Here is a 12,020-nt window from a genome sequence, read left to right on the forward strand (position 1 = left end):
TGGCAGAATAAGTCATATTTTTCCTGAGTTTCCGTGTGATGTAAAAATAGTATAAATTGTCTATATACCACAAAACTAACCAAAAAATATATCTATTGAGCTGTCACGAGCTTTGCCAAATAACAGAAGAGAGAAGAACAGAGAAGTAAACAATTGACTCGTGTGTTTCTTTTTTTCTACTTGACTCTTTTTATAGCCAATGACATACAGCTGGTGTTGTCCCATTCAAGAATAGATGACCAAGAGCCAATTTGTTTTACTGAACCCAAAAACAACAACAACAACAAAAACCCCTGCTCAAACAGTGTAGTCCAATTCACAAACCAATTATCTCTTAAGAGCCGGTCCTTTTAATGAATCACTCCGTTGGTTCAGTGCTTTACCGAGCATTTAATAGGCTACTTTCACTATCATTACTTTTTTACCAATTATGCTGATGCAACTTAGAGTTTCTCTTAGAATTATTTAATGAAAATGTTTCAATGTTTTAATATGTTGTCAAGATATGTATTCCTCCAATGATTCGATTTAATAAACTAATGTATGGAAATGAGTGAATTCATGTTTTAGGTTCAATGAACACTTTTTAAGATTGCATCAAGTCATTTCTCTCAACACAGCCTGTGTAAAGGTGCCTTTTCATCTCCAATGGTGGTGACTGATCCTGATTGATCCTGCTCATCGTTTGCTGCAGGGAACATCATGGAATCGGAAACCGTCTTTGAACGCGTTCAGTGAACCAGGTCAGAGAGGGGACTCTCGAATAGGACGCACTTTTCACACAAGAGACATGCAGAGAGAAAATGAATATTTCATTGCAGATCACGTTATTTTATTTCTGATGTAATTACAAGCCATGAGGGGAAATTGCTTTATAATTGCTCATTTTCATATAAAACAGCCCAGTTTTCTCATATTCTCTCCCCTCTCATTTATTCTCTCAAAGATACAATCTTTATTTTCTCATCTACTCTCCACCTATTACTCTTCAGCTGTTCTTCTTTGTAACAGCTCACCGCTCTCTCTCTCTCTCTCTGTCTCTCTCTCTCTCTGGCTGTATACAGGTAAGGACATGTGAACACTACAGCTATAATCCCTGTAATGCAGAGATGTGACAAGCTCAGTGCCGGTGGCAGCTTTAATGGCATTACTTCTAATTCCAATCAAACAAAGACAGAGAGCCTGGAAAGCTCTGCTCGGAAGCTTTTAAGCAAAGACTCAGTCAGAGAGTACGGCTGAAAAGTGAAGAACAGAAAGAAATCCATATGAGTTTATCGCAGGTCAAATAGAGGTAACATGAAAATGGCAAAATGTACTTCTTAAAAGGTGCTATTCTTAGCAATACTGATAGAAAGAGACAAAGCAGAAGATATTTTATTAGACATAAGCCTGTAGTGCCAATGATGATTTCCTTTCTGAAAATATGTTGAGTGGATTATACATTAATGGGAATGTAGCTCAGAAAGGATAAGGCTGAAATTCTCAGGGCTAATTTGTGAATATAATGGTTCAATGTATTCAAATGAGATGAGAATGATTTCCAAATTCTGCCTTATTTGCTGGCTGGCTGGCTTGTTTTGAATTACAAATATCCACATTATCATAAAAAATAGCAGAATCTTCTAATAAAAAGGTCAGGAGGAAAAGCACGAGTGACAGACAGAGAATGACACGGACGGCATGAGAAGAGCAGCGCATGTGTTGTGACAGAAGCACAAATGAAGCTTGATGGAAATGACCGGCAGCTTTGTGATATCAATGGCAGCAAACATCATTAACCCTGCGTTACCCTGCAGGCCAGCCGGCAGCAGTGTCCAGCCACACAGAAGCTCGGCCCTGTCACTGCTGATCAGCGCAGGCATTGAAAGACCGCCTCTGTGTTTACAACCACAATTACACGGCACTCACTCACTACACATGCCTCTAATATGTGTGGGAGGGTTTCTATTGATTTATATGTGAGTGGATTAAACTTTTGGACATGATTGTGGGCTGCAAATTTTCTTCTCTGCATTATTATGGAAATTGCTTTGTGTTGCAGCACACGGTCTGTCAGCAATGAAGACGCTTAGCACTTGCACATTTTTCTCATATCAACCACACTGAGCATAGGAGTGCGAGGAAGGGAAATCATGGCACTAATGGCATCTTTATGGCAACTTTTGGGTAAAATCTGCTGCATATAAACACTGCAGGCCCCATCAAGCACAAAAAAAAGAATGATACGAAAAATGACATTCATCAAAAACCACTGGGATTGGTGAGTAAAATGAAAAAGGAAAAAGAAAACTCTTTTGCACTACTCTTAAGACAAAGGGATTTCAGAGGGTGTGCATAAGGCGATTTCTGGTGGACAGATTGAATGACTGGATGAGTGGAGGAGTCTCTCTGGGAGATTATTGACCCAGAAGCTCAAGAGAGGTGGAGGAGGAAGAGGAGGAGGAGCCTACAACCAAATGGATTGGAGATAATGATGAACTGGCATGGGACAACAGGAAATACAAGGAGGATCCCTTTTCCTTATCATCACTGCAGAACATTCGCTGGCAAAGCAGGTTGATCAGTTCAATTGGCTTTTCCATATTATAGACACCAGTGTTTATGTGAAAATGGTATTTTCCAGGTTCATTCTTAAATTTAGTATCCTATATATTTGGTCTCCTCAAATCCACATATGTGCGTTCAAAGATGAATTTAATATAAATATTGACTGCATGCAAATTAGTCCATAATATTTTATATAAGCATTGCCATCTCAGTAGTTTAATCATATGACCCTGAATGCCTCTAGACGTGGGTGTGGATTTGCTGTAGAGAGGGCAAGCACAGGATGACAGAACAATGATGCTGAATGAACTGCTGATGTGACACGTTAAAGGACTCTACTATTTCATTATATTGAGTTCTACACACTCACGTACCTCCAGACCTGAGCCAGCTGAAAAACGTGCACGATGCTTTGGAAGAGCCACACGCAGGCTCTGCAGCAGCTCTGAGCGCTGCTCCGGGTTCCGGTGACCGCAGCGGAGCGGCCAGCGCCCCGCTGATCGCTGTCCTTGGTGCTGAAGTGGCTCTCCGCATTGGACGCCGCTACCATGGCAGCCGCGGCCGTGCCGCTCCCGTTGGCGTCCAAGTAATCGTACGCGAACCATCGGAAGCTGAGCACCTGCACCACCACAGACGGAATGATGATAAAAACGAGTGTCAGAGCGAACCACCAGTAGTCCCGCCTGAGATAGTAGTCGGCAGCCAGCCACAGGTCTGAAGCCCCGTCCGAGAAAAAGACCAAGAGGGCGCAGAGGGTCCAGCAGCAGTCCAGGAGCGAATACTCCTTCCCGACGGGACGCCACTGGGGCGAGCGCTTCTCCAGCCCGGGCAGGCACGTCGGCGGAATGTCATTCTGCAAAGAAACGGCTGTACCGTCTGATTTCGCGGCCATGTTTGTTGTAGAAAAGAGAGTAGATGGAAAGGAGAGACGGGCGGGCGGATGGGTGAGAGGGAGGGGGTCGTGTGTCTGTGTGGGAGGGAGAAAAGAGGGCTGGGACGAAAACGCTTCTCGTTATTCCTGCTTCAACATCAAGCTCCTGTTTTTCCATCCGCAAGCAATTGATCATGGCTGTCGATGCCAGTAACATGACATGACAGTAGGTTTGCAGTGAGAACGCACGTGTTTAGTTTTTATCCAAAAGCCTAATGTGATATAGCTACGATACGATTAATAAAACAGCGTGGTCTGAGACGAAAGATGCCTGCAGTCCCCATTCAGATTCAAGCGCCTGTATCGATGTCTGTGGAAATATTGTAAGGTATATTAAACAGTTCAGACAGATATAGGAGCATAAAAATATGACCATGCTCTAAATGCAACCATAAAGCATAGGCTATACAGAATGTATTAAGCTTTATGGTTGCATTTAGCTAATCAGCTAAAAACTAATCAGTTCAGTCGCATCATGTAAGTTATTGAATTAGAGAGGCATATACACATATATTTATTAATATTTTTGTATTATATTTATAAAAATATCATGCCAGAGTAGGCTATGAGGTTGGACTGGTTTGATTGTATATAGCTAGATAATAGTGCATACTTTTATGCGTTTTGTAAATCGCTTAAAAGCGCCTGCTAAATAAATACATGTAAATGTACCACATTAGACACAAAGCTACAGCAGTTAAAAGTGCTTCTGACTCTTCGGAGTCTCATTGCCTTGTAAACAGCGGCGCCCCATGGGCACAGTGGCTAAATGAAGTCATCATCTTCCCTTGTAGTGCAAATGCATTCATTTAAAACGGCTCCCACCACCACAGTAAAGCCTACATCTTAACATTAACAAGCGAATAACACAGAACCTTTAGAGTCAAGTCTTTGTAGATATTTTGATTTTTAGATAAACCTTTAAACAAAGGTTTTAATGCAATAAAGAAACTGGTTCTCAGAAGATAAGCTTATTACTAACCACGCAAGGCATAACTCTAAATTTGTCGTTTAAAATATAAAAGGAAAACAATGAAACGGAAAGTTAATGTTGCCCTGCTTCAGACGCGTTTCTGTGCTAGTGCTGCCACCTCCTGGAAACGAGCGCTCTAAATTCAGTTTGGCAAGGACGTGTCGTGAAAGCCAGAGGAAAAACGAAAACCTCTTAGTCCCATGGTCACTTCACTACAAACTGGGTAAGCATGCTAATTTAACTAATCAGTCATCTCTGGTACTACATGGTCTTAAAAAGTGAAATGAGATGGCGTTTGACCTTAAATATCAGAGGAAGACTGGGATGTTGGTTTATCATTATGGTCAGTTGCTATGTATTGCTATATATATATATATATATATATATATATATATATATATATATATATATATATATATATATATATATATATATATATATATATATATTAAACTAACATTTATACAATTAAGTGTATGTACATAGCTGAAAACACCATTTATCAAAAACAAATGTGTAGTCTACAAATGATTCCAAAAGTACAGCAGATTGCTTTACAGTGGCCCATATAGTTGGTAAGGTATTTGTTTGTCAATAATATTCTGAGAGGACTAATCTACCCAAACAAAACAAAGTCCATAAACAACCACAAAGAAGTAGAATGGGTGTGAGTTTTTTTAAATCAATAAACAGCGAAAAGTAGCAATTTATATCTATATCAACTCAGCCAAAAGCTCAATAAAAGGTGTTACTAATCACATCAAACAGATGATTTCAGATATTTAAAAGATACTGTATGGCTGAGTTATCAGAAAACAACTATTATATCTAGGGAGGCATTTGTGGCCTAATGGTTAGAGAGCTGGACTGAGCTGAAGGTCAGGAGCAAGTCACCTAACCCCCAATCGCTTCCTAGGCCTGCAGTGAATGGCTGCCCACTGCTCCGGGTTTGTGTGTGTGTGTGTGTGTGTGTCCACAGTTTTGTGTATGTGTTTCCTATTTTACTCTTGTGTGTGCTTCAACTTGGATGGATTAAATGCAGATGACAAATTTCTAGTATGGGTTACTATACATGTCCTTCATGTCACTTCCCTTATTTACTGTACAAAGTTTTAAGGAAGTAATGGAAAACCAAAGTCCAAGGTTTTATAAATATGTGGTTTATTATTGTTCATAAATATTTTAATAATTTTTTGACAAACAACCTTTTGGAAAGCACAGTAGCCTTCTATTATTTATGGGCTTTAATGTTTAAAAGTCCCCTAAAATCAATAGTTTCTTAATAATGGACATTATTTTTTTTAATTCTGATTGAACAACATAAGGTTTATGAACATAACTTCGAAACCCAAGACCCTTCTGACAATTACATGGCTGAATGCTTATGTGTTGAAAATAGCCTGGGTGTATATTTGTAATGTAGGGGGAGCTCTAAAACGAAGGAGAGCTGGATCAAAACGCAATGAATTATATCGACAGAATAAACAAAAAACAATCAAACACGGAGAACAGAGAACCAAGAACAGATTGAGCTCACCAAACATTACATCCAAGAAGGACAAGACTCGACAAGGGACACAATCAGGAATAAATCAGAACTAATCAACAAGAAACATGGTTTGTTATGGGAAGGAGGCAAATAACTTTATAAACACAAAATTAAAGTAAAACCCCTCACACATAAACAAAACATTAAATAAACAACGCAAAGTTGTGCACCTCCAAAGCTCTTTCATGAGAGATACGAGACATGTGCAGTGCGCACCTGTCTCCGCCTCCGCTCATTGTCAATCATGCCACCGGCCTTGTGCCGATCTCTCATTGCTCTCAGGCTCGTCATGCTTGCCACATGCCCCCATCTCCCCTCGCTGGCCGGGGGAATTCCCGAGACTGCGCTCTACTTCCCATTAGGAGCAAAAGAGGGGAGAGAGGAAAAAATTCTTGGTCCGGTTCCCGGACACACGGCCACTCTGTCCTCCACCAGCCGAGAGGCTCTTACTCACGGTGCCATGCGATGGTACTGGACGCACGGTGGACGGCTCGACATTCCTCCGCCTCCTGGTGGCCAGTGATGGCTCCTCTGGTTGAGGGCAGCCGGCAGAGAGTTCTATGCTCCTCCACTCCCTCTCGGACGGTAGCCGACCCACCAGCACGGCAGCAGGCTCTCCGTCCCACCTGTTCTTCCCTTGCTCTAGCACCATCCCCTCGGGCAGCCATTCGTGCTCTCCACTCCTCCCCAGCAGCGAGGGCTCTCCGACAGCAGGTCCCTCCTTACTTCTAGGTTTCAGCACCAATGTAACGCGGTATGTTTAATGGGAAGGAGGCAGGAACCGCAAGTATTTTACAACTTTAATTATAAATGAAATAAAAATGAAAGCAAAACTGGCAGCCCCTCAAGGATGCCTTCCGCACACACATAAACAAAACACAACATAAAGTCCAGGCTTCTTCTCTTTCAGTCGTCAGTCCTCCTTTTATACTCGTGTAGCTCCTCAGTAAGAGGTACAAGACCAGTGCAGTGCACAGGGGATGCTCATTTTCAATCAAGCCTTGTGTGTTCTCTCCCTCTGTGGACGTGCAGACAGAGTTCAGGGACAGCCGCTGTAGTTGTATCAGGACAGACAGAGAGATCAGGGATGACCTCTGTGGTCGTATCAGGGAAGACAGGATGTTCAGAGTCGACCTCCATGGTTGTGTCAGGGAAGATAGGATAGAATCCTGCAATGAGTTGGGTACCCACATAAAAGTGGCTAAAACGGGTGGATTCACGCAGAACTAATCAACAAGAACTACAAAACATTGCACAGAACAGGAAATAAAAATAAAAGTCCACACACGATCAGGGGTATATTTGTGTGTGTGTGTGTGTATTTGTTCATGTGTTAGTTGGGAAAAAGAGGAAGGAATAAGGAATCGTAAACCTATTATCTGATCCACACTTCAGAGCAGAAGGTGGCAGTAATGCACCAATAAGCTGGATGCCAACTGCTGTAAAAGAAAAAGAGGAAGAATACCTCCAGGGGAACACAGGCCAGAATCTTCAATCAGGATCTTCGATCATCAAATCTTGGCAGGCTGATATTAAGTAAGACAAGGGCAAAACACATCTTTCTTAATTCTGGGTCTTCTGTTGGGCTTGTTTACAAAAATGAAATGTCCTCAAGCATTTCAATGACTAGCTAGCCAGAAATGATCGATATGGTTAATGAAAAAGAAAATGGAAAACAAAACATTAATTATTGAGAGGCCACAACATTATTCGTAGGCTATAATTATTTTTTATAATATCCATTTGCTGTTTGCTAAGAAATAAAACTTCAACAGAAATTGTATTCAGGCTATATTTTTATTCAGTGATATTTTATAATAGATACACTAGATAAATAGAACACTTTGTTATTTTATGACATTTTTTACATTTATGCATTTGGCAGACACTTTTATCCAAAGAGACCTACATTGTATTAAAAATATTTTATCGGTTCATGCAGTTCCTGGTTATCTTTCCCATGGCATATAAAGAATAAGACAATACATTCTTCTACACATTATGAAATGCAACATACATTATTCAATCACTCACTTCACAACTTAGCTTTTAGAGTCCAGTTCTCACTATTATCTTTGACTTTTGCCTCAATAAACCCCTAATTAGTGCTTATTAATAGTTATAAAGGTAGTTAAGTTTAGGTATTGGGTAGGATTAAGGTATATAGAATATGGTCATGCAGAATAAGGCATATGTGCTTTATAAGTACTAATAAACAGCCAATAATATGCATGCTAATAAGCAACTTAGTAGCGAGAATGAACCCTAAAATAAAGTGTTACCATGCATTCTTTAATATTTTCATCCCTTCAGTCAAGAATTTAATTAGAATAGTTTAAAATCTGAAGTGGGACAAAATGAAGCATGGCATAAGGAGCATGTATCAAGCATTAGAACACCATCTGGCTAGCACTATCACACCACACAGACAAAAACAGATGTTTCTAAGATCCTTCACAACATTGTGTTCTTTGTAAGCTGGCCAAGAACAAGAAATGATGTGACTGTATTATTAAATATCTGTAATACTACTATTCAAAGGTGTGGGGTCTTTTTCTGAAAGATGACTCTTATGTTCACCAAGGCTGCATTTATTTTTTTAAAACAGTGCAGTATTATTGTTAAATATTATTCCTCTTTTCTTTTTTAATATATTTAACACAAAATGGGGAGTTTTCTTCATGATGGCAAAGCTGATTTTTTTTAATGAACACTTATCAGTTTTGAAAACAGTATTTTTTTTTTCCTGTATACTCTGATGAAGAGAAAGTTCAAAATAATAGTGTATATATATATAGTAATAGTGTATATATATATATAGTATTTGAACACCCTGCTATCTTGCAAGTTCTCCCTCTTGGAAATCATGGAGGGGTCTGAAATTGTCATCGAAGGTGCATGTCCACTGTGAGAGACATAATCGAAAAGAAAAAAAAAAATCCAGAAATCACAATATATAATTTTTTTAACTATTTATTTGTATGATACATCTGCAAATAAGTATTTGAACACCTATGTATCAGCTAGAATTCTGACCCTCAAAGACCTGTTAGTCTGCCTTTAAAATGTCCACCTCCACTCCATTTATTATCCTAAATTAGATGCACCATGCATAAAGCTGCATAAAGACACCTGTCCACCCCATACAATCAGTAACAATCCAACTACTAACATGGCCAAGAGCTGTCCAAAGATACTAGAGAAAAAATTGTACACCTCCACAATGCTAGAAAGGGCTACGGGGAAATTGCAAAACAGCTTAGTGAAAAAGGTCCACTGTTGGAGCAATCCTTAGAAAATGGAAGAAGCTAAACATGACTGTCAATCTCCCTCGGACTGGGGCTCCATGCAAGATCTCACCTCATGGGGTCTGATTGGGAAAAATCAGCCCAGAACTACACGAGAGGAGCTGGTCAATGCTGGTCACGGAAGTTTCCCCTGCTTAAACCAGCACATGTCCAGGCCCGTCTTAAGTTTGCCAATGAGCATTTGGATGATCCAGAAGAGTCATGGCAGAAAGTCATGTGGTCAGATGAGACCAAAATAGAACTTTTTGGTCATAATTCCACTAAACGTGTTTGGAGGAAGAAGATTGATGAGTACCATTCCAAGAACACCATCCCTACTGTGAAACGAAGGGGGGTTGTAGCATCATGCTTTGGGGGTGTTTTTCTGCACATAGGAAAGGGCGTCTGCACTGTGTTAGGGGAGGATGACCAGGGCCATGTATTGCAAGATTTTGGGGAAACTCCTTCCTTCGGTTAGAGCATTGAAGATGGGTCGAGGCTGGGTCTTCCAACATGACAATGACCCAAAGCACACAGCCAGGATAACCAAGGAGTGGCTCTGTAAGAAGCATATCAAGGTTCTGGTGTGGCATAGCCAGTCTCCAGTGTGTGCAAACCTGGTGAAAAACGACAGTAAACGTTTGACCTCTGGAATTGCAAACAAAGGCTACTGTACCAAATATTAACATTGCTTTTCTCAGGTGTTCAAATACTTATTTGCAGCTGTATCATACATATAAATAGTTAATAGTTAACTACATATAAATAGTTAAATAAAAAAAAACATACATTGTGATTTCTAGATTTTTTTTTTTTTGATTATGTCTCTCACAGTGGACATGCACCTACGACGACAATTTCAGAACCCTTCATGATTTCTAAGTGGGAGAACTTGCATATATATATACACACACACACACAAACACACACTCACCTAAAGGATTAATAGGAACACCTGTTCAATTTCTCATTAATGCAATTATTTAATCAACCAATTGCAGTTGCTTCAATGCATTTAGGAGTGCGGTCCTGGTCAAGACAATCTCCTGAACTCTAAACTGAATGTCAGAATGGGAAAGAAAGGTGATTTAAGCAATTTTGAGCGTGTTATGTTTGTTGGTGCCAGACGGGCCGGTCTGAGTATTTCACAATCTGCTCAGTTACTGGGATTTTTACTCACAACCATTTCTAGGGTTTACAAAGAATGGTGTGAAAATGGAAAAACATTCAGTTTGCGGCAGTCCTGCTGGTAAAAATGCCTTGTTGATGCTAGAGGTCAGAGGAGAATGGGCTGACTGATGCAAGCTGATAGAAGAACAACTTTGACTGAAATAACCAATCGTTACAACCAAGGTATGCAGCAAAGCATTTGTGAAGCCACAACATGCACAACCTTGAGGCAGATGGGCTACAACAGCAGAAGACCCCACCGGGTACCACTCATCTCCACTACAAATAGAAAAAGAACCTACAATTTGCATGAGCTCACCAAAATTGGACCGTTGAAGACTGGAAAAATGTTGCCAGGTCTCATGAGTCTCGATTTCTGTTGAGACATTCAGATGAAGAGTCAAAATTTGGCGTTAACAGAATGAGAACATGGATCATGCATTGATGCCATTGTGCAGGCTGCTGGTGGTGGTGTAATGGTGTGGGGGATGTTTTCTTGGCACACTTTAGGCCCCTTAGTGCCATTTGGGCATCGTTTAAATGCCACAGACTACCTGAGCATTGTTTCTGATGTTAATCCCTTTATGACCACCATGTACCCATCCTCTGATGGCTACTTCTAGCAGGATAATGCACCATGTCACAAAGCTTGAATCATTTCAAATTGAGTTCTTGAACATGACAATGAGTTCACTGTACTAAAATGGCCCCCACAGTCACCAGATCTCAACCCAATAGAGCATCTTTGTGATGTGGTGGAACATGAGCTTTGTGCCCTGGATGTGCATCCCACAACTCTCCATCAACTGCAAGATGCTATCCTCAATTTGGGCCAACATTTCTAAAGAATGATTTTAGCAACCTTGTTGAATCAATGCAGTGTAGAATTAAGGCAGTTCTGAAGATGAAAGGGGGTCAAACAGAGTATTAGTATGGTGTTCCTAATAATCCTTGAGTATATGGTACCATGATAGGTTGACACTTGTGCAAGTCCATTCGTGAAATTTACTCACTACTAAAAACTGTTAGTTGTATTATAACAAATTTGAAGCAATTGGGAACAACAGCAATGAAGTGGTAGGCCATGTAAAATCATAGAGTGGGGTCAGCACATGCTGAGGCGCACAGTGTGCAGAAGTCACCAACTTTCTGCAGAGTCAATAGCTACAGACTTCCATGGCTGAGCAGCTGCATCCAAGCCAGGTGAAGTGAATAACACTGATTATCTCTTAATCATGGCACCTGTTAGTGGGTGGGATATATTAGGCAGCAAGTGAACTTTTTGTCCTCAATGGTGATGTATTAAGCTTGGAACATACTCTGCAAGAACAAAGAAATATGTTTGTTTTCTCAAGGTGGCAAAAACAAGAACAAAGTTTGTTCTGGCCAGTACATTCCATACTTCACGAGACAAGCAGGTGCCGATAATCTGCATTTCTCGAAATCAACCACGTGCACTTTAAATGTCTGACCAATCACACAATAGTTCTCAGACACCTGCAAGAAAAAGGTTCTGCTCAGGCGATGTGTCGAGAACAACCTGCGAGAAGTCCCAAAACGGCT

The 12,020-nt window shown here is 40.5% G+C and overlaps 1 protein-coding gene across 2 annotated transcripts in view; it reads right to left on the reverse strand.

Moving 5' to 3' along the window:
• LOC137078534 (delta-type opioid receptor-like) overlaps positions 1–12,020 on the reverse strand; it is a 36,737-nt gene that overhangs the window by 12,340 nt on the left and 12,377 nt on the right. Inside the window, exon 1 of one of the 2 annotated variants that reach the window (XM_067445890.1) lies at positions 2,922–3,496. The exons of the other annotated variant lie outside the window; for it this stretch is intronic. Within the exon in view, the coding sequence (XP_067301991.1) occupies positions 2,922–3,439 (518 nt within the window). The 5' untranslated portion in view covers positions 3,440–3,496. Of the gene's footprint in view, positions 1–2,921; positions 3,497–12,020 lie in introns of those variants that run through there. 2 annotated transcript variants of the gene reach the window in all.

This window comes from Pseudorasbora parva, chromosome 6, assembly GCF_024679245.1.
Source record: "Pseudorasbora parva isolate DD20220531a chromosome 6, ASM2467924v1, whole genome shotgun sequence".
In the NCBI taxonomy this organism is placed as follows: domain Eukaryota; kingdom Metazoa; phylum Chordata; class Actinopteri; order Cypriniformes; family Gobionidae; genus Pseudorasbora; species Pseudorasbora parva.